The 23,229-nt window shown below is 46.4% G+C and overlaps 1 protein-coding gene across 1 annotated transcript; it reads left to right on the top strand.

Annotated features, from left to right (window-relative positions):
- Positions 1 to 11,317: 11,317 nt before the first annotated feature.
- Positions 11,318 to 14,619, top strand: LOC148773137 (testis-specific Y-encoded protein 3-like). The gene is made up of 6 exons (XM_088834524.1): positions 11,318 to 11,845; positions 12,488 to 12,565; positions 12,713 to 12,824; positions 12,924 to 13,069; positions 13,189 to 13,275; positions 14,533 to 14,619. The coding sequence occupies exons 1-6, from the start codon at positions 11,318 to 11,320 to the stop codon at positions 14,617 to 14,619; spliced, it is 1,038 nt and encodes a 345-aa protein (XP_088690650.1).
- The last annotated feature ends 8,610 nt before the right edge of the window (positions 14,620 to 23,229 follow it).

Below are 23,229 nucleotides of genomic sequence, written 5' to 3'. Positions count from 1 at the left end.
CTCCAAGCTAACAGACCCTGTCCAAGAGTGTATCAAGAGGTCTGAAAGTCCATTTTCTGAAGAAGTTCTCGGGTATTAGTGAAGTTTTCACAGGCTTTTCACATATTTGCCTATTTCATACTGTAATAAGATTGATAAGAGGTCATGAGGTTGGTCACAACTGTCTCCATGAGAAACACATACGAAGTACTGATGGAGGTAGCTGGGTGCTCAGCGGAAGATGATGTTAGGAAGATAAAAGGATGGGCTCCACAGTGACATATTTGAAGGTGTCAGAAGCAATGGGTTAGACTGATTGATTGTTACACTAAAACAGAAAGGAATGGCCAGTAAGGTCATAAGTGATCCTGTCATGAGTCTACGCAAGAGGTTGAAATCTGGGGTTTACCTTCAAGAGCAAGCAGGACCGTCATATGCAGGCAGTGTATGTGGTGAGGGGAAAGACTTAATGAGAACTACCTGGGAGAAATAGGGACTTATTGATATCTATGACAAATGAACTACTCACAAGGGTTGCTGATTTCTCCTCAGAGCTTCCCCGACACTGTTATGTCAGTCAGCCAACTCACAGCCCACTTTCCCATGGCCTTTCTTTATTTCCAACAGTCCTCAGAAGCTTGGCATGTCTGGGCTTCTGCATTTTATCTCCCTTACATTCACTTGCGCACGTCTGGTATGGTATGAGGAGTTACTATAAAATGGGCCATATTTAGTGGCAGGAAGTCATTCAGCACAATCGGCACAACTGGAGAAGTGAGAGAAATGTCCTAAGACAAAAATGTGGCTTCCAAGTTAGTGCTATCTTTCTTTTGTGTACGCAGAGATGTACTCAAAGATAAAGACAGAGAAATTCCAGATATGTGGTTATATGATCTCGTAAATGAAATACTGTAAGGACGCTCCCACAAACCTCTCATCCTTACCCACTGGGAAACAGATGGAATGGAAGCCACAGTTACAGAAAACTAACCATACTGAGCACTTGGAACATAGCCTCTTCTAACTCAGTGAAACTATGAGCCAGGCCGTGTAGAACCATTCAAGAGGGGCTGGTCGTCGTGGAGAGTTCTGACAAAATGTGGTCCACTGGAGAAGGGAATGGCAAACCACTTCAGTATTCTTGCCTTGAGAAACCCCTGAATAGTATGAAGAGGCAAAAAGATAGGACACTGAAAGATGAACTCCCCAGGTCAGTAGGTGCCAAATATGCTTGGAACTACGGACAGAGGTTCGTAACATGGTACAGGAAGCCATGATGAAAACCATCCCCAAGAAGAACTACATAAAGGCAAATGGTTGTCTGAGAAGACCTTTCAAATAGCTGAGTAAAGAAGAGAAGTGAAAAGCAATGGAGAAAAGGAAAGATATATCCACCTGAATGCAGAGTTCCGAAGCATAGCAAGGAGAGAGATGATAGCCTTCCTAAGCATTCAATGCAAAGAAATAGTGGGAAACAATAGACTGAGAAAGACTAGAGATCTCTTCAAGAAAATTAGACATACCAACGGAACATTTCATGCAAAGAGGGTCACAATAAAGGACAGAGACGGTACGGACCTAATGGAAGCAGAAGACATTAAGAAGAGGGAGTAAGAATACACAGAAGAACTATTGTTCATTAGACCAAGATAACCACGATGGTGTGTTCACTCACCTAGAGCCAGACTTCCTGGAGTGAGAAGTCAACTGGGCCTGAGGAACCACCACTATGAACAAAACTAATGGAGGTGATGGAATTCCGGCCAAACTATTTCAGATCCTAAATGGTGAGGCTGTGAAAGTGCTGTACTCAATATGCCAGCAAACTTGGAAAACTCAGCAGTGGCCACAGTACTGGAAAAGGTCAGATTTCATTCCTATCCCAAATAAACAGCATGTCAAAGAATGTTCAAACTACCAACAATTGCACTCATCTCACACACTAGGCAAAGGAATGCTCAAAGTCTCCAAGACTTCAAAAGTAAGTGAACCTAGAACTTCTAGATGCCCAAGTGGGATTTAGAAAAGGCAGAAGAACCAAAGAGCAAATTGCCAACATCTGCTGGATTACAGAAAAAACCAAGATGATTCAAGAAAAACATGCATTTCTGCTTCACTGAGTATGCTAGAGCCTTGGACTGTGTGGATCACAACAAACTGGAAAATTCTTAAGGAAATGCCAACACCAGAACACCTTACCTACTGCCTGAGAATCCTGTATGCAGGTCAAGAAGCAACAGTTAGAATCAGACGTGGAACAACAGACTGGCCCCAAGTTGGGGGAAAGGAGTATGTCAAGGCTGTATATTGCCACTTGGCTTATTAACTTATATGCAGAATATATCATACGAAAGGCTGGATTCGATGAAGCACAACCTGGAATCAAGATAGCCGGGAGAAATATCAACCTCAGATACAGCAGATAACCTCAGATAGGCAGATGACACCACCCTTTGTCAGAAAGCAAGGCGGAACTGAAGAGTCTGTACTGATGAAAGTGAAAGTGGACAGTGAAAAAGCTGGCTTAGAACTCAACATTCAAAAAAATGAGATCATGACATCCGGTCCCATCACTTCATGGTGAATAGAAAGGCAAATGGTGGAAACATTTTCCTCAACTCCAAAATCACTCCAGATGCTGAATGCAGACATGGAATTCAAACACGCTTGCTTCTTGGAAGAAAAGCTATGACAAACCTAGACAGCATATTAAAAATCAGAGACATTAATCTACCGACAAAGGTCTGTCCAGTCAAAGCTATGGCTTTTCCTGTAGTCATGGATGGATGTGAGAAGCGGACCACAAAGAAAGTTGAATGCCAAAGAATTGATGCCTTTGAACTGTGGTTTTGGAGAAGACTCTTGAGAGTCCCCTGGACTGCAAGAAGATCAGCCAGTCAATCCTAAAGAAAATCAGTCCTGAATATTCGTTGGAAGGACTCATGTTGAAGCTCCAACAGTGTGGCTACCTGATGCGAAGAACGGACTCACTGGAAAAGACGCTAAGCCTGGGAAAGACTGAAAGCAGGAGGAGAAGGGGATGACAGAGGATGAGATGGTTGGATGGCATCATTGACTCAATGCACCCAAGTCTGAGCAAGCTAGGGGGAGTTGGTGATCAATTAGGGAAGCTTGGTGTGCTGTAATCCATGGGGTCACAAAGAGTCGGACCCAACTGAGGGACTCAACTGAACTGAACAGTCCACTACAGCTGAGTCCTGGCTCCAGCTCTATGAAATATTCGAAGAACAAGTCTGACACAGCAAGTCTCCCTCAAGTTCCACACGATCCCCCAAATATCTCCTGAATTTAGAAGTGGTGACACTGCACTTGGTCTAGTCTAGTATGCTGAGGCATAAGGACTGTAAAAGCTCGGAGGCCAGCGGCCACGTTTCCTTATTATATTTGGAAATATGTCCCCAAGGCCCGCAGGCATGTCTGAAGCAGCTCCCACCACCTCAGAAAGCCAGATCGTAGCTCAGAAACCTCCCCTTCATCTTCTTTCTGACTCCCTTCATCATATCACCAACCTGTAGCATTCTCTGTCCCTGGCCCCGGAAAGATTCTCTGTTCTTGCAGTCTTCACTGAATTCCATGAGTGCCCATCCATTGTCCATACTTTGAGCTGCATGCTGACTAACTGGAAACACTTGAGGAAGGGAAATGAGAGGCTGAAGACAGGCCTGTACTGAAATGTATTAAGTTCCATAGAGGGAACCTGCACGTCCTTTTAGCTAAGCTAAGTGTTATTAGTGATTTGAATCCTATTGACCTGATCATCTGGGAGATGAGTGCTTTCTCTCCCAAACTGGCACTAAAGGCTTCTATATGGCTTCACTTTGGGTGTCCATCTTCTCCAAGGCCTACTGTACCTGCGCTGTTACCTCCAAACATTCTCAGTTGAGCATGCCTTGGGTCTGACATGCCGCAGTAGAGTCTTCTAGGCATGGCTAAGATGGACAGCGGAGAGGTCTTGCTAGCACAGTTTCTTGAGCTGGTAGAGGACTTGAAGTCTATACTCCCTATCAATACTGGGGATGTGTCCCTGGCATGGCTAAAGGTGTAAATGATGAGCTTGCCTGGAGCTGTGGTTTTGCTGCTCATAGCAGCCCTTGCTTGGGTTGAGGACCATGTACCTCTCCATGGGTTGGGGCCCTTCAGTCTGGACTGTATTGTATTCCTGTTTTGTTTTGCTTTTTTCTTTCAGATATGTAGTTAGGAAGCTAGAACGGTGGCCTCTTTGGGGTCTCAGGAATCCAGAGGACTGGAGACAAGAGTGGCGGTCACAGACAACAAACTCTGACATGCAGAAGGTGACACCAACATGCCCACCTGGCCAACTGTGTGGGGGGTAGGCCCAGGTGGCCCCAACGGTTTGAGAGGCCTTGTGATCCTCCAGGCTGCCTCATGGCTACTGAAGCCTAGCGTCTTGGTGAGAAGAGGTTTAGGGAGGCATGGGGACTATGACATCACAACTTTGGGATTTCACTAAAGCGATAGGCAGCAATGCCTTGGTCACTACCATTTGCCTCCTAGTATTTAGAATTCGATGTACGGGAAGGATAAAAGGAGAGGACTGTATCTTTTTCACGAGGTCAGACTGCCTTCCTCCTGTGCTTCTTTTCTTCTACCACTTCCTGTGTATTATGCTCATTCTAATATTTCCGAGGTTAACTTGACCCGTGAAATAGGATTACGTTCTAGCCCAGCTGAATCTCTATAGAGATAGTGAAAGCTATTAGGGAGCATTAGCAATCTGTGAGGATTATCAGTTAATGGGAAAGACAGCTCTTTGCCATTTTCCATTCCCTGAAAATACATGTAAGAAAAGGACGCCTCTTTTGGAGCTGACAGCTTCTTTTCAAGAGAAAGGGCGTGTACCGGTTTGCAAGGGTTGCCATTACAAAGTGCCCCATGCCAGGTAGCTTCAATAAATTTTTCCTCAAACTCCTGGGAATCAAGTCAATAATCAAAGGGTCAGCAGATCTGGCTTCTTCTGATGACTCTTTTGGATTGTGCCTGGCCATTGTTTGCCTTTATCTTCACATAGTAATGTCTGTGTTGTTTGTGACTGATCTCCTGTTCCTGTAAAGTGCCAGTCGTATTAACCCAACTACCTATGCTGCTGCTGCTGCTGCTAAGTCACTTCAGTCGTGTCCGACTCTGTGTGACCCCACAGATGTAAGCCTACCACGCTCCCCCGTCCCTGGGATTCTCCAGGTAAGAACACTGGCGTGGGTTGCCATTTCCTTCTCCAATGTGTGAAAGTGAAAAGTGAAAGTGACGCCGCTCAGTTGTGTCTGACCCTTAGCGACCCCACGGAATGCAGCCTACCAGGATCCTCCAACCATGGGATTTTCTAGGCAAGAGTACCACCTATATAGAGGCCCAATTTCCAAAAAGGGTCAGAAAGAAATTATAACTTATGCAGTTTGACTACATATAAAGTACAGTTAGAGTGTCAACATCCACATGTTGAGAGAATACAGTTTATTCCATAATATCGATTTTCTTCTTTCCACTTGGTCCAGCTGTATCTGTCTGCCAGAATTCACCCTCCGAAGTAGGTCTCCACGACACAGAAAACAAATGTTTAAGAAAAACGGATTGTCCAGGGGTAATAGAGATGAAGACAATATTCAGAATTTATAACCTATGTAGAAATCCTATCCTCAAAGACATAAGGGAAGGAAAGCATTTCTAATTTTTAGTAAGTAGTAAGCCATGTGACGGCACATGATAAGCAAACTACTAAAAAAGATTGACAAGACAAAAGATATACTCTATATATGTATTCCAGCAAATCAGTTCATTACAAAATTATAAAAATACTAAGTAGTCCTCAAGTAAAACCTGATGACAAACTTTGTTGCACTTTGTCCTAAATTCACCTGGTAATTGGGGGAGCTATCAGTGTTGCTAATTTGCTTTACACAGAAAGAAAAACTGTTCATACTTTTCTGAGTGTATGTGACTTTGAAATGAGGCATTCTCTCAGAGTCTGTTACCCTCCACAGACTTGCAAGATAAGGTGCTACTGTAACCAAACAGACATTTACCCAACATCCTTAGGCCAAGCAATACTGAAACATTGGAGATTAAAGCAGAGATATGCTTAATGCAGAGCCATGCAAGGAGATGGGTGGCTTATGCCTTTAAAAATCGCAATCTACCTACAGAAACAAAAGACCTACATATAGAAAACTATCAAACACCGATGAATGACAAAAAGAGATGGAGAAATATACTGTGTTCATGGACTGGAAGGATCAATATAGTGAAAATGAGTATACTCCCCAAAGTAATCTATAGTCAATGCAATCCCTATTAAGCTACCAACGGTATTTTTCAGAGAACTAGAACAAATGATTTCACCATTAGTATGCAAATACAAGAAAAAACCTTGAATAGCCAAAGCAATCTTGAGAAAGAAGCACGGAACTGGAGAAATCATCCTGCCTCACGTCAGGCTATACTACAAAGCAGCAGTCATCAAGACAGTATGGTCCTGGCACAAAGACAGAAACATAGATCAGTGGAACAAAACAGAAAGCCCAGAGATAAATCCACGAACCTCTGGACAACTTTTCTTTGACAAAGGAGGCAAGAATGTACAATGGAGAAAAGACAATCTCTTCAACAAGTGGTGCTGGGAAAACTGGTCAGCCACTCATAAAAGAATGACACTAGAACACTTTCTAACACCATACACACACAAAAGAATACTCAAAATGGATTGAAGTTCCAAACGTAAGACCACACACGATAACACTTCTAGAGGAAAACATAGGCAAAACATTCTCTGATGTAAATCACAGCAGGATCTTCTATGGCCCACCTCCCAAAATAATGGGAATAAAAGCAAAAATAAAACACAATGGGACCTAATTAAACTTAAAAGCTTTTGCACAATGAAGGAAACTATCAGCAAGGTGAAAAGACAGCATTCAGAATGGGAGAGCATAATAGCAAATGAAGCAACTGACAAAGACTTAATCTCCAAAATATATAAGCAACTCCTGCGGCTCAATTCCAGAAAAACAAGTAAACCAATCAAAATATGGGCCAAAGAACTAAACAGACATTTCTCCAAAGAAGACATACAAATGGCTAACAGACACATGAAAAGATGCTCAACATCACTTATTATCAGAGAAATGCAAATCAAAACCAAAACGAGGTACCACCTCACCTCGCCGGTCAGAACAGCCGCTATCCAAAAGTCTACAAACAATAAATGCTGGAGAGGGTGTGGAGAAAAAGGAACCCTCTCACACAGTCAGTGTGAATGCAAACTAGTACAGCCACTATGGAGATCAACGTAAAGATTCCTTACAAACCTGGACTGCCATACGACCCAGCAATCCAATTCCTTACAAAATAGGACTGCCATACGACCCAGCAATCCCTCTGCTGGGCATACACACCGAGAAAACCCGTAGTAAAAGACACGTGTATCCCAACGTTCATCGCAGCACTGTTTACAATAGCTAGGACATGGAAGCAACCTAGATGTCCATCGGCAGATGAATGGAGAAGAAATTTGTGGTACATATACACAATGGAATATTACTCAGCTATTAAAAAGAATGCATTTGTATCAGTTCTAATGAGGTGGATGAAACTGGAGGCTATTATACTGAGCAAAGTAAGTCAGAAAGAAAAACTAACGCATATATATGGAATTTAGAAAGATAGTAACAATGACCCTGTATGCGAGACAGCAAAAGAGACACCGATGTAAAGAACAGACTTTGGGACTCTGTGGGAGAAGGCAAGGGTTCCATACTTTGAGAGAATAGCATTGAAACATGTATCTTATGATATATGAAACAGATCGGCAGTCCAGATTCCATGCATGAGACAGGGTGCTCAGGGCTGGGGCACTGGGATGACCCTGTCGGATGGAATGGGGACGGAGGTAGGAGGGAGGGTCAGGATGGGGAGCGCATGTACACCCATGGCTGATTCATGTGAATGTATGGCAAAAATCACCACAATACTGTAAAGTAATTAGCCTCCAATTTAAACAAAATTTTTTAAAAGGAGGTACAAAATTAAAAGATTAGACAATATTTTACCTGAGTGATAATAAAAACACAGCATATCAGAATTCATGAGATGCATGTCTAGAAGTGCTTATAATTTTAAATGCTTGTATTAAAAAAGAATAAACGCCTAAGCCGATGGAAAAAAAAAAAAATCGCAAACTCCCTCAAAGCTTTCAGCAAAGGCCACATATAGGAAACATGAGGGAGGGGTGTGATTAGCTTTTGCAAACTTCTTGCTGTCAGATCTCGTGTTTTTGAGCTAAGGTGGTGGTCAGCTAACTGTGTTCTTGTAATCATCGAGGGAAAGAAAGACTATTCCCTAGTCCCTGAAAGGAAAGGTCCCAAGCTTGACTTTCACCTTCCAAGGTCCTGATTGCAAGGAGCGGGTCCCTGTGTAGGCCAGTTATCCTGTCTGGGAGCATTCATCTAGCACCCAGTCTTGGCACTTCCAGCAGTGCCCAGTCCCAGTTGGAAGAGGCAGTTCTCAGTTCTCTGTGCCCTCCTCTTACCAAGGCCCCATACCCTGCCCAGCAGCCTTCAATGAGTGAGCCAGGTACCCAGCATGCAGCTGGCCCTCAGCCTCCTCAGTCTACCCAAATGGGGAGCAGGGTCCTGTAGACTGTGACCCACGGAGATTGCCACAACCATTCGGACATCGAGGTGGGGATGGGACACGTTGGCCATTGCTTTGAAACCTGGGCCAGGTCAGTGAGTGGCTCCAGAAAGGGCCCTGGGACTCTGTAAGACACAGCCTGTCCCCAAGCTCCACAGTTCATTACCCAGCCCAAGGCCCAAGGGCCTGGAGGGCCCTGTGGGAAGGCTGTAATGTATCTTTCACTACATGATGCTGAGAGGCATTCTGTTGGTGGTGTTTGGTTTTCTAACTTCACTAATGGTCTTGGGCTGAGGCCTGCAGCTCTGTTTTCCATCCTGCCTCTATTACAGTGTCTTCCTTGATAAGCTTATTCAACCTGTGACCAAAAGTTGGTAACTTGGACCATCATGGGCCATTTCCACTAGCCCGATGACCACATTCTACTCTGTTTCTATAACATAGGGATTTCAACTTAACAATGCCATGTGATATAAAAGCTTTCGTCTTCTTCTAACTGAAGTAATTAACTTAGCATAATGACCCCGAAGACATATATTGCAAAGGGGGCTACCATTTATTTATTCACTGCTGGAGTTATAGTTCCAGCATGTAATATATTTCCAGCAACTATTTTTGGACTATTGTCGCATTACAGTGTTGCTCTAGCTTCTGCTATATGTATGTCAAAGTGAATCAATTTTAGGTGTACATACATCCCATCATTTTTGGATTTCCTTCCCATTTAGGTCACCAGAGAGCAGAGTCGGATCCCCTTGTTCTTTTACTTTTCTCAAAACATAGTAGTATTTTTTTAATTAAGTTAACTGGGGGTTAATTACTGTACAATATTGTGATGGTTTCTGCCACGCATCAACATTAATAAGCCATAAATATACAGGTGTCCCACCCACCCTGGAGCCGCTCCCACGTGCCCTCCTATGCTATTCTTCTGGGTTGTTCCAGAGTACTTGCTTTGCATCCCCTGCTGCATGCAGATGAAAACACGAAAGATGATTTTTCTGCATGAAATATGTACTTATCTCTATTTCACATGTGAGAACATGGGTGCAGATGTTTCACGTGAAATAGGAAATCTGTATTTCATGTTTGAAAATCTACTTGTATCGTTTTCTTCATCATACATGGAACCTTGTCTGTTTCACACATAGATATCTGTGCACACATTTTCTATATGAGTGGGGAATTCTATATATTTCAGATATGAAAAGTTGGGCATATACTTCCCTGCTTGAGTTGTGAAATTGTATACATTTCCTATACGAAAATCTCAAGGAACTTTTACTGACATGAAGTATGTAATTAAGATCTGGGGAGCCAATATGGAATTGGAATTATCCCTATTTCACGAATGAAATTCTGGGCACCACTGTTTCTTGGTGAAATACTTAATTCTTTGTATTTCTCATAGATAAAACAATGACTGTCGACCATGAAGTATGGAGTTCTCTGTAATGCCTGTATCAAAAAGTAGGCTTTCATTCTGTTTCAGGAAAGTTGGACTTCTCTACATTTCACATCTGAAGATCAGAATGAACATTTTCCTGGGAGAAATAAGGAAATCTATGCATTTCACACGAACCACTGGTTCTTCAGTCTCTGAAACACCTGTTTGCATTAGTGTCCCTGTGCATTGCACATGTGTGTGTACATGTGTGTGCTTGGGTCACCTGATTGTGTGTGTGTGCGTCCTAAGGTAGGTGCTCACTGTGAAAGAGCAGACATCCTAGGCGACAGAGCGTGAGCAGCTCTGTTCCTCTGGGAAGTGCATCCGCAGGCGCCCATCCTTAGCCACCCGGGTGCCTGCTCTAAGCCAGGGGCTGGCGGAAAGGGCAAGAGCTGACAGACCATAGGCCAGGGGCTCCACGGTGGTTTGGCCTGGGGCTGCGATGTGGGGCCCAAACAGCGAGCCGAGGAGAGTGCTCTGCTTCTTCCTCAGATGACGGCTGCATTCCTAACACTGCTCAAGCCTAAGACCCAAGTTTAGGGATGGACTCTGCAGCAGGTGCACCACGGTGAGGTCTGTGTGAGCCCACCGCATCCCCGCCCCCCACCTCGCCCCCACCCCACGCCCTGCCATGGCTTGCAGTATGGATCCGAGGCGAGCACCTCTGTCCCTGAGGTACCCAGGAACCCTGTCTCACCTCTGTGGATCTCTGAGCATATGGAGTCGCCCGCTGCTCCAGAGGCAATTTCAAGCTTGAGGATGGTCGCGGCGTCAGGTTCAGGGTCCCTTCCTTCGCCTCCAACTGGCCTGGCTCTCCCAGTCTCTGGTCAGGCACATCTGCACTGTTGAGCAGGCAAAAGGCTTGCGTGGACCGGTGCACAGAGCGCTGGGCCGACTTTGGCCCAGGGGTCACCTGGGGCCAGAGTGGCCAGAATTCCAAGGGGCGTGGCCCAGGAGCCAACGCCTTTAGACTCCATTTGATTGGTTCGTCGTGAGGTCTGGAGGTCAGGGTGTAGAGTTCAGCCCCTTCCCGCTGCCATACTACGCGTGCGTGGTGGCTCACGGTTCTGCGCATGCGTGTCTCCCTTTCCCTGCTCATTGGCTGCGCACGAGTATCCTGTTGGTGGTACCGCGTTGAGTGCGGCTGCCCGGTGGGCGCGCTGTGCCGGCGTCTGCTGTGCTCTGGTGGCCACCTTCTTCGCAGCTCCGGGCTCCGGCCAGAACACCATGGCGAGTGAGACGGGGCCAGAGGAAGGCGGCAGCACCCCCGGATCCTGGATCTTGGTTGTGAGTCCGGGTCTTCAGGAGGGAGGGGCCCTGGGGCCTGTCAGCCCAGTGGGGGCGGCAGAGGCCTTGCAGGCCCCAGGTGGTGCGCCAGGCGAGGAGGCTGCCCTCTTCTGGGTGGAGGCAGCGGAGGAAGGTGCGGTCCTGGAGGAGGGAGAGCTGGCGGGAATCGGGCAGGATTTGCAGCTGCTGGTGTTAGACGTCATGGAGGAGGTGGAGGTGGTGGCGTACGAGGAGCAGGAGCAGGTGTCCTCGGAGGAGCAGGGCCAGAAACATCCACGGCCTGGAGGCACGAGCGACCAGCCTGCACTGGAGGCGCTGGCGGCCCTGCAGGTGGAGCTGGAGCCGGTGAATAAGAGAGCGCAAAGGGCGCACGCTCGCCTGAAACATAAGAACTGTCAGAGGCGAAAGCTGCATCTAGAACACAGAAGCGCCATCATCCAGGGAATCTGTGGCTTCTGGGTCGAAGTTGTATCCCTTGGTGTGGTGGTTGTGAATTTTTTTTTCTTTTTTCTTTTTTTGTTTTCTTTAAACATGGGATATTGCAGGAGCAGTTTTACAGATCTGGCAGTTCTGGTAGAAAGTTGTTTTTTTTTTTTGGATGATGGGTATTGGTTACCGTCCTGCATATCTGTTCCTGATATTAGGTGTGATGTTCTTGCTGTCCTGACTAGCACAAATTGATACTTGGGCTTTACTTGCAGAGGTCCCAGTCGGAATCGTCATTAGCATTAGGGACTCCTCAGAGAAAAAGCTTGTCTGGAATGCAGGTCTTCTCCAAAAAGTTGAGTGAATTTGGGGGTGGGTTTGGGATGTGTAAGTGCTTATACTGGTTGTAGCTAGGAATGCTTGTTTTCCAGAAGTAAGCTACCTTGAAGGAGGCTGAGATGGAGCTTAGGGCCTTCCTGTTAGGAACAGAAGCTCCTTCTGGTAGTGCACTCATAGGCACAGCCTTGGGCCTTGTTCCGCATTCATACAGTCTGCATCCACGGAAACGTGGCGAGTTCACTAGTAGCACGTTGAAGTCAGACAATGCCATTCTACTCTTTAGGCTAGCTTTGTTCTTCCAGCACATTTACCTCTAGCATCTAGAGGCTCCTTGACCTAAAGCAGTTTATGAACCACCCCCAGATGTCAGTTATGATGAGCAACCAGGATGAAGAGATGCTTCACTTCATGACCAACTTGGAGGTCAGGCAGGGGACCCCACTAACTGTGGAGGGGAGATGACTGGGGAGGGGAGAGGGCATGGTTTATCCCTGAATACGGGAAAGGACAGCTCTTCTGTAAAGATGTTTCATACCCACTCCCCCTACCCCCAACACTTTGTCCTGGCAGGTGGAGGAATTCAGGCATCCCACTCATCATTGCAAGATCACATTGTCCTTTCGGAGGAATAGGTATTTCCAGAATGAAGTGATTGTTAAGGAGTATCTCATTAACGTCCCTGGTAAGAGGCAGCTCCCTGGATTTGGGGAGTGGGGGCAGAAGAGTGTAGGTTGAGTGGGAAAGTGAGCTAGGTCTTTCTCCCATGCTCCTTTTCCTGCAGGATACCGAGCGTCTCATTCCACTCCGATTCAGTGGTCCCAGGGGTTTGAACGTAAGGCATACAGCCTCAGGCACCACGACAGCAGCGTTAACTTCTTCAATTGGTTCTTTGACCACAACTTCACAGGATCTGGCCGGATTGCTGAGGTGGGGTCCCACGTGGCCACTGGGCCGAAATTGGTGATTTATGTTGGAGTTCTTGGCGGTGCACGGGAAGGCTCAGTGTCTGGCCAGCCCTGTGCCGACCTTGCTCATTTCCCTGGCAGATCATCATAAAGGATCTGTGGCCCAATCCTTTGCAGTACTATGTGAGGAGGAAGGCTCCACCGCGAGAGGTAGCAGGAGGACGAGAGGTGAGGCGCCCAGGGGCTGAGCACTGGCATAAGGGTTGTCCAGGAACTTGGGTCGTTTATTTCACTTGTGGAGAAAGTGAGACTCTGTGGAATCCAGTGTGACACCGGGTACGGGGAAATCAGCAAGAGACAGCAAGTGTGGAGACCTGTAGTGAAAGACAGGTTCTAACTAGAGAAGCCTGAGGTAGATGAAGTGGCCTGGTCAGGCCAAAGTCACTCCAATTTATATCTGAGTCAGCTGCACACATCTCTGAACTGTCATTCCTTGGCCAACAAGTCCAGCCTCAGGCTTCTCTTAAATTGGGGTCCACCTACTATTCCTCATGAAGTCTCCTTTCCACCAGGTCTGTGAGTCTCCTTTGTACAAGGCTGTTCCCCCACTGACCCATCACTTGATTCCATTTTGGTCATCACGCTTTTTTTTTTTTTTTCCGTTGCATCTTTTTCACCTGCCACCCTCACTGTGAGAAACTGACCACTGTGAAGGATTATGGAGAATAGTTTTTTATTTATTTTAACTGGAGCATAATTACTTTATAATGCGGTGACCGGTTTGGCCGTACATTGGCCAACATGAATTACCCAGAGGTATACACGTGTCCCCCGAATGGTGAACCCACCACTCACCGCCCTCCCCTCCCTGTCTTTCTGGGTTGTCCCGCAACATGACTTTAGTTGCCTTGCTTCACGCATCAAACTCACACTGGTCATCTGTTGTTCAGAAGGTAATGTACATGTCTCAGGGCTGTTTTCTCAAATTAACCCACCCTCACCTTCTCCCACTGAGTCCCATGTCTGTTCTTTATATGTCTGTGTCTTATCTGCTGCCCTGCGTGTTGGATGTTCAGTATCACCTACATGGTGCTCAACTCCAGATATTTGTGTTAACATACAGTGTTTGTTTTTCTCTTTCTGACCCACTTCACTCCCTGTAATAGGCTCCACGTGCATTCCATCTCACTAGAACTGACTTTGATGCATTCCTTTTTAGAGCTGAGTCACACACCATTGTGTTTCGGTACCCCAACTTCCCTATCCCTTCATCTGCCGATGGGATATATAGGTTGCTTCCATGTCCTAGGTATTGTAATAGTTCTACGAGGAAGACTGGGGTACATGTCTTTTAGTATGTGCTTAGAGGACATGTAAAAATTCACAGACTCTGTCTCCTGGCAACTGACTTGAAAGAGTAAAGTTGTCTTTAGTGTTCTCAGAGAGGGTAGGTTTTCATATCTGTGTCTCTGTCTTTTTTGAAAGGAACCGCCCCTGCTCGACTTTGAGACGTTTATGAGGCAGTGTCCCCCTTTCCCTAAAATAGAAAACCTAAGAAGCTGCTTCATGTGAAGATCAATGGCCAGCAGAGTTCTCTTGGACGGGAAAGTAGTGAAGAGTGGTCTGGTGGTGAAACGGATCGAGAGGGAGACACAAGTAAACCTGAAATAATGCCGAAGGACAAATAAAAAGCGTCAACTGTATGCGTCTGCGTATTGTTTGGGGAGGGCCTCAGGACAAAAACTTCAGCTGCATGTAGGATTCTCAGTTTACCGCGTAGGAAGTACCAGTCCATGGAGAGTTGTAGAGGTGGTTAAGTCATATGTGGGTGTTGTGTCAGGAGACACAGTTCTTCCTGTGGGGTGGGGGTTGGGGAGGATGGAGAAAGAAGATGAGGGGCCCATTAACTGTGGGTCTGGCAGTTTTACAAGGGAAATGTGGATGTCCACGGACAGGGTCTGGTGAACAAGGGCCAGAGAGCGAAAAGGTGGAACGCAATTTTGTTGGAAGGTGGTGCCCCAGGTATCTTCTCTGTTGCACAGCATCAGACATTTTAAGAGTACAGAACAAGGAAAAAGCCTTAACATTCAACTCACTATGAAGCAAGAAGGCATTGCAAAGAACTTACAGACAAGAAAAGTTTAGGACAGGGTCCCCCAATGCCTAATATTTCCTGCCAGTGCTTCAGTACCAGGGGTGGCTTTAGCTCTAACTTGTGCTGGAGTGAAGAGTGCAGAGATAGTCACGGGTCGGTGAGTAAAAGTGAACTGTGGATGGTTGACTTGCTGGTCAGTCTCTGGAAACTTGCCATGACTTGTGTCCCAGTCTCTTCAGGGCTTTCACTTAGGCCCTAGGGTCTAGGTGCTATTAGATTTGACTGCACACTTGGATGTGTTGTGTAAGGTTTTCTTCCACTGAATATCAATGCGTGTGAGACTTGGCGGGTTTCTGATGAATTCATGAGCATTCTGTCTCAGTCACCCTGAGCTGCATTTGCTTCCTGTTCCCTGGATGTATTCATGTTTTCCTCTGTTTAGAATGAAGACCGGGCGTCTCCATTGTGTCTGCCCATGAATGTGAGTTGATGTTCCTTCCTGCGGGTCTGCCTTTGCCTCCTGTCTTCTTTCATGATGCACCCGTGCTTGTGCTGTTACGCACAGCTCTGCTGCCATAGCTCTCTGAGTTCTTACACTGCCCTGTTCAACACTCCTGCATTGTGTTGCTCGTATGCCCTCTTTTTTTTTATTTTTTTAATTTGTGTATCTTGTTAGATTGCATGTGAATTTGACCCTTTCTTTCACTCCTGGATCAAATGCTTCCAGCATCTTGAATTGTGACTTTTTTAAAGAGTTCCGTGATATCTGTGCTCAACAAGAAATACGTTATCGCAGGAATAGTTAACAGTGACCCACATTTGGAAACAAGAGTACCTACACACTTAGAGTTATGCCCAATGGGCAGGAATATCACTCGCTGAAGTGAGAGTATTAGTTAGGATCACAGAGGGCAAAGATGTTGCAGGAATGCCTCTGTCAGGAAAGATTTAGGGTTGACTGGATAAGTGTTCTAAAAAACACTAGTGCCGGATTGAAATACGTTGACTTTTACCCCCACCCATGTATTCTTGCGTTGATCATTCCAGTTATGATGAAACTGACATTACCCATGCAGAATATCTTCATGATTTTAAGTGAATTATCACCCAGGTGATAAGAATTGGGGCTTGCCTTTCTGTAAAGAGAAAGTTGAAGAATTGTTGTCCTCAGTGACCCAGGAAAAGGGGTGCATGATCAATTTCCAGTTCAAAACCCCTTGCTATTTCCGTGTTGTTTCTGGAAGTAAAGCACAGGGAATGGAATCACGCCAACCTGATTGGCACTGTGAGCCGGTCCAAGGCGATAGGATTAGGGAACGCAGGCACACGTCACTCAACTGTCCACAGTGAGGACTTCCAACCCTGCCAGCCTCTTTGCATGTCAGTCCCCCTCACGAGCAAATCCCATTCACCTTCCAGGATATATCGTGGAAGTAGACGAGGACACTGACTTGATCAACTAGCGAGTGAAGCAGATAACTGGGACTAAAAAAGAGGGGTGCTTACCAAAGTCCGTTATACTGCACAAGTAAGCCAAGAGTCGCGCATGTGTGCAAGTTTCTTTTCAGACTTAGGGGGTGTGTGTGTATGTGTGCGTGCACATGCATGTGCGCTGGCAAAAATGGGTGTGTGAGCTCTCTGAACTGGCCTGGCTGGTGGATGGAAGAATGGACACTGGAAACGTGAAAGAGCTTGTGTAAGGTACAAAGACCTTGGGGCATCAGAAGCACTGACGTGATGGAAAAAAGCCCAGGGATCTGTCCGACAGAGCAAGCTGTAAGTGTAAACGTGGATCCCTGAGCAGAAAGGAGCGGCAGGAAAAAAGCACCCGGGGGCAGTCAGGGAGGATGTGAAGGGGCAGAGAACGAGAGTGGGCCAGATTCCCAGGCACAGACGAGGGGCTACACACAGCCCCTAGGACACCCGGCTACAGAGGGTTTTCTGTCCTCAAGTGCAGCATTCTTTCCCCGACATGACCAGCCACGTGAACCCAGCTTGCCCTCTTCTGTAAGGCTTGCGAGACGGATGGCACTGTAGCATCAGCAGCTGCTACGTGCAGAGTTTGACAGTTTGAAACCACTCCATAAAAGGGTGTCTTAGATTGATCCTCTCACCCCCTCCCAGTCCCACAGGCCTGGGCTGATGGGGTTAGCTAGCATGTGTTCTCTCACCTGGAGGCTGGATGAGAACAGAACTAGTTTGAAAGGACCTCTGTACAATGAATGTTCAGACTTCAATTCCTCTGGCACTGGTGAGTCATGGCTCTTAGCAGGACACTGTCCTTAGCATCTCTGTATTAAGAGATGCTTCATCTCTAAATCTCTCTACAGAGAGAATTCCATGTTTGTGTCACATTTTGACATGTGGGCAAAAGTGTTCTACGTGCAGCACGGAACTCGGTATTTCACATATGAATTCATGCATGAAGTTTTCATGAATGACATATGCAACTCTCTACATTTCACCTGTGAAAATCTCACCACAAACGTTCCAAAATGAAAATGGAATTCTCTACATTTTATATGAAAATATATGCACATACTGTTTTCCTACGTGAAATTTGGAATTCTGCGTATTTCACATACGGAAAACTGGGTGCTGAGTTTTCCACATGAAATCTGGAGTTTTGTCTATTTCACTTATGAACATCAGGCCACTGACTTTAATACACAAAATGTGGAATTTTGATGATTTCATATATGCAATTCGGGGCACTGATTTTCCTCTGTTGAGGACGGATTTCCCTGTATTTCACATAAGAAAATCTTGGCAGAGACTTACTCCATGAGATACTGAACTTTTTGTATTTCATTTAGGAAACTCTGAGCCATGATTTTCCTACATGAAATACGGATTTCTCCGCTTTGGCATTTGAAACTCTAGGCACAGAGCTTTTTCCCATGAAATATGAAATTCTTGTATTGCACACTGAATTGGGAATAAACAAGGTAACATGAAATATGGAATTTTTCATATTTCTCATTTGAAAATCTGTGTACTTCCTTCACGAAGTACAGAATGCCGTATATTTAACAATTGAAATACTTGGCATCAATTTTCCTACAAGAAATATGGAATTTTCTATTTCCTACATAAAGTGATTTTCATGCTAGAGGTGTGAAAGTCTCTATACTGCACCCAAGAAAATTTGTTAGAAGAAAAGTTGTTAATTCTTGGGTGGGAGCAGGACTCATGCACACCCTGCCCTGCCATGCCCTCCACCTCTTGGCAGAATATCCAGCCATCGCCCCAGAAACTCGAGTTTCAAGTCAGTGTTTTTCAAGAATAAATAGTCGAGCCTTTCTGCACTCCCCAGGGAGGGGCTACAGGTGGCTACTGATCCCAGAGCTGATTCCTTCATCTCCCAGAGGCTCTGGGATAAACCCGCCCACCCCTGCTCTGTGTAGCACAGTCTCTCCTTTGTGCCGTCCCTGCAATACCAAGGGAACTTGCCCAGCGGGTCTGATGCGGTAGATCAGGAAGTCCTACAGGTGCGTGGTACAGTATGCTCTGAGTGCCCGGGAGGTCGTGCCTGATCTCTCCTTCTCCAGAGATCCAGACGAGTTTGAAAATGAAGAACAAGTCACTTTCGAAAAAGAGGAATGTTACGGTGAATCGATGCTCCAGCACCCAAGTTCACTGCCACTCAACCAAGGTCACAGACTGGTCTAAAGGCACACAGATGCCCTCTGTGCCTGCGCAGCGCCTCCCTCCTGGAGACTTCAGTGCTCAGACCGCTGGATAGGAAGTGGTCTGAAGCTGCTCTTCCACAGACACTTAAAGGTAAGCGGAAAAGTGGTTGATAGAAATTAAAGTGAAAACATCATCTAGCAAGATGAGAACCTTGACAGGAGAGAGGAAGGAGCATGTGGCAAACAGCATGGGTGCTTGGGGCGTCTGATTCTCCTTAGTAACAACATTTGCATTGCAAAACTTATGAACATTCCCTCTTATAATTTGTCTTCCCAGGGACATGATCATTGTATTGTAATCTGTCAAAATCCACTGAGTTTCATTAGAAATATGAATTTTTGCAACATATGCAAAAGAATTCTAGCCTAATGAGGCTAGAAATAGGCTAGTCATAACAGTGGTTTGAAATACTACTTCAAGATATGAAACTTAAATTTCAGGACAAAGTGTTCTATTATTTTTTTATAAAGCATCATGAAATATCCAAAATATCTTCCCTTACTGTGTTGATTGAAAAAAAAAACCCAAAAAACACTCTTCTAAAATTTCGGTTACTTGATAAAATAATGAGTTAAATATGAAAAAAAAAAAAATCCAGAGTAAGAGGCCTTGCATACAGTAAGCTATGTAATCATTTCCGTTTGACATTAGTCATAGTGGTGGTCACTCAAATAAGAAATACCTTGTATTTATCCAAACACCCAATAAAGCAAAATTCTCAGGTGGAAAAAAAATAAAAACATGGGTTCCGGAAAAGAGGAGCCCTGATGAGATAAAGCTGCATTGCCCCATTCTGGTCAGGTTAAGAATATGCTCGAACAGTGACCAGCACAGTGAGTAATCCTTACTAAATGGCTCTCTGTCCTTTTGATTAGATGCCATCTGCTCCCTTTCACTAGTTGGGGGTATTTTATTTCTCTTTAGCCCCTGATCACCACCACCCAAGGGAGGGGCTGAGGAAAAAGCGACAGCAACATCTCTGAGTAATAAACCCGCTGGCATCTCTCATGGGAAAGAAGAAGGATTCCATAATTTCACTTTCCAGTACTCAGGGGGAGATGGTCCCAGCATATGCAGGTCTTCCTGGCCAGCACCCACTGCATCAGATCCGCTGGGAGGCTCCCTTGTGGTGCAGGGGTGGTGGGGAGGAGAGTCTGTGCACACAGAACAGCAGTGGGCGAGTTAACCTAAGTGCCTCTGGGAGACACAGGTGGTCAGCTCTGGGAACAGAGTCATGCAAGCAGGTTATTAGAAGAGCCACATCTTATTCTGCACCCAGGAAACATTTTTTTAGTAACCTTCTCAAGATCTCAGAAGTTAGGATGTTAAATACCATGATGTCAAGCTAGTGGGCGAACAAGTTAATTACACACAATCTGTATGTTTATTGTGTTTATTCATTTTCTTGGTCATGCTGCACACCTTAGGGGATCTTAATTTCCCAGCCAAGGGACTGAACCTACACCCTCAGCAGCGAAAGCACGGACTCCTAGCCACCACTGGACTAACAGGGAATTCCTCATCTTCTTAAATCTGAGTCATTTGGTGAAGAACAGAGCAGAGACTGTGATCACCCCTATTCCCACCACCTCCAACTCACCACTTTCTGTTATTACGACTTACCTGCTTCCAATCTTGTACACACTCACAAATGTCTCTGACAAATGACCCAGGTGAAGGTGTGTGTGTGTGGGGGGGGGGGTTGTGTGTGCTTATGGGCACATTGGCAAGAGCTTGAAGATATCTGATGAAGAGCTTCTGTCAGCTGGTTGGTGTCTCTGTGATTGTCCATCCAACCTCCTCTGGAGGGAATGCCAGAATTTGCAGCTGAGCCCTTTCAGATTATGTCACCCCAGTCAGTGTCCTTCTGGGCTGCCTGCCCCAGTGGTGACATTTGCTTTCAGATTTGAGGCATCACTCAAGGCATCTCTGTGGATCCTGCAGGGATTTTGTTGTCCCCAGTTTGATATTCAAGCTGAGCCTGAAGCACAGGAGAGAATGACCCAGTGCTTCCCATTTCCAAATTCTCTCTTCTCTGTCGCAGCCCTGGTGTTAAACTGGGGATACTGAAGGTATAGTTCCAAGTGTTGTTTCATTCCTAGTGCATCACATCTCTACCCTTAAACTCATCGCAGAAAATCCAGAAACAACAAAATAATAGAAAAAGAAGAAATGTCAGCCAAACCCACCCATTGAGAGGCCCTGGTACCATGCTGAGCTGCTCCCCACCCAGGCTTTTCCTCTCGGAAAGGCCTTCACTTTTGAAGTTTTGGGTCTACACATTTCCTTGTGATGTCGAGTGATTTTGCAGAGCTATACCAGGGGCTTCCCCGGGGCTTCCCCAGTGACTCAGAGGTTAAAGCGTCTGCCTCCATTGCGGGAGACCCGGGTTCAATCCCTGGGTCGGGAAGATCCCCTGGAGAAGGAAACGGTAACCCACTCCAGTATTCTTGCCTGGAGAATCCCATGGACGGAGAAGCCTGGTAGGCTACAGTCCACGGGGCTGCATAGAGTCGGACACGACTGAGCGACGGAATGGAACGGATACCAGGCTTCGGGTGGAGGGAGAGAAAATGGTGTTCCAGGAAAGCTGGGGTTTTCATTCTCATGCTCCAGCTGCGATCAATGACAAATTCCCCACTATTCCCCCTTCAGGTTCCCAGCTGCCGCTCATGTCATTATCTTCCCATGACGCTCTGACGTGTTCCCAGGGCATGCTTCACGCTGATAGAGGGTGATATATGCAAAGTACTCTGTACATATGCAATCGACTCGGCCTGATTAGTAGTAGTAGTATTTATTCTTTTGCTTCAGTACTGTGAACAGACTTTCTCTCGTTGGGGCAAGCAGGGGCTACTCCTCATTGCCGAGTGCAGCCTTCTCATTGAGACAGCTTCTCCTGTTGCAGTGCAAGGGCTCTAAAGTATGGTCCGGTAGTTGTGTCCTGGGGCCTTAGCTACTCTATAGCATGTGAAATCCTCTTGGGCCAGGGATTGAACCCATGTTCCCCCTGCATTGCCAAGTGGATTCTCAACCACTGGACCCCCAGAGAAGTCTGACTGCCTAATTTAAACGACAAAATTAACATGGGGAATGCCTATGGAAAGACACAGAGGTGCTCACAGCATAGGAAGAAAGGCTTAGCAGCCAGGCCGTTTCAGGCATATGACGCAGGCAAATCTAGGGATCAAAGTACCAAAAGCCCATGGTGTTTTCTTCCAGAATCTTCTCTTGGGATGAACCAAAGGCAACCACTTTTTGGAATTGCCTTCCAGCTTCAAAGTCCAAAGTGGGAAGCAGAGAGGCTTCCCTTGGCTTGGCCACTCACTGCATGCAGGGAACAGGATGACTGCCCCTCAAAAATCTAGACATGTTCTTTGATACCAGAAGCAAGAGGATGGAGCCTGACTGGGCACGAGCACAGGAAGCCACCGTTGATCAGGAAGTGAATGAAAGCCCTGATCCTGCTACCCCCAGAATGCAGATTCAGCACCCTCACACATTCAGAGACATAGTGAAACACAGCCCTAAGCCCACCCATGGTCTCCTGGTGAAAAGTGCCCTCCTCCCCACAGTAAGACAGTCTCTTCTCCATCCCGCAGCCCTCTTCCTCCTCCCCAGCACCTACAGCTTCTCCCCTATGGCTTCCACAGTTCCGCCCCAGGAGCCAGCCTGTGCCATGATTTCGGTGTGCACAGCGGTTGTGGACTGGATGAACAATCTGGCCCTCCTCTACCACTGGGTGAATGGGATCACAACACCTACAAGAACAATGTTGGCAGTGAGCTGGCCAGGCAGAGGGCCACCCATGGTGGTTGGAGGGTATGCCTGCCTGGGCTCCAGGCGCACCCTGGACCGAGGGAAATTCATCAAGAATGGGTGCTGTCACTCATATCCCAGCGGCTCGGTGCCAGGTTCCAAGAGGCTTACAAATCCTAGCTCACTCAGTGCCGACCTCATTGACACCCTCTGGGAGAGGATCTCATCATCCCCACTTTGGTTCTGGGGAAGCTGAGGGACAGATGACTTGTCTTGCCCATCCACGATTTATGCCTCCAGCCCCACCGAGGTGTTCCACATGTGGTCCTCGGGCCAGCAGCATCAGGGTCACCTGCAGGCTCGTTGGAAATGCAGAGTCTCTGGTCCCCACCTCAGACCTGTCAGATCCACAGCTCTGGGGTGGGCCTGGCCCTCTGCATCTTAACTGGCCCTCCAGGTGATTCTGATGCTTGTTGAACATTTGAGGACCACAGGCTTCAGCCCTGACTACTCCGACTGTGTTCCCTGGTACAGCCACATGAGCATCACCTGGGAACTTGTTAGAAATGGGACTCCAGGCCCCTGCCAAGGCAATGGAGTCAGGTCTGTGTCTTTAACAAGATTCCCAGGTGATT

This window comes from Moschus berezovskii, chromosome Y (genome assembly GCF_049115385.1).
Source record: "Moschus berezovskii isolate FMDL1 chromosome Y, NW_MosBer_1.0, whole genome shotgun sequence".
NCBI lineage: Eukaryota > Metazoa > Chordata > Mammalia > Artiodactyla > Moschidae > Moschus > Moschus berezovskii.
Note: the sequence above shows the minus strand (reverse complement) of the source record. Positions and strands in the feature narration are given on the sequence as shown.

What these genes read in the sequence shown, in the direction of transcription:
- LOC148773137 (XM_088834524.1), top strand. Translation starts at nt 11,318, where the DNA reads ATGGCGAGTGAGACGGGGCCAGAGGAAGGCGGCAGCACCCCCGGATCC. An exon ending in GTATCTCATTAACGTCCCTG is followed by an intron (nt 12,825 to 12,923) that starts GTAAGAGGCAGC and finishes CTTTTCCTGCAG; the next exon opens with GATACCGAGCGTCTCATTCC. An exon ending in GATCTGGCCGGATTGCTGAG is followed by an intron (nt 13,070 to 13,188) that starts GTGGGGTCCCAC and finishes TTTCCCTGGCAG; the next exon opens with ATCATCATAAAGGATCTGTG.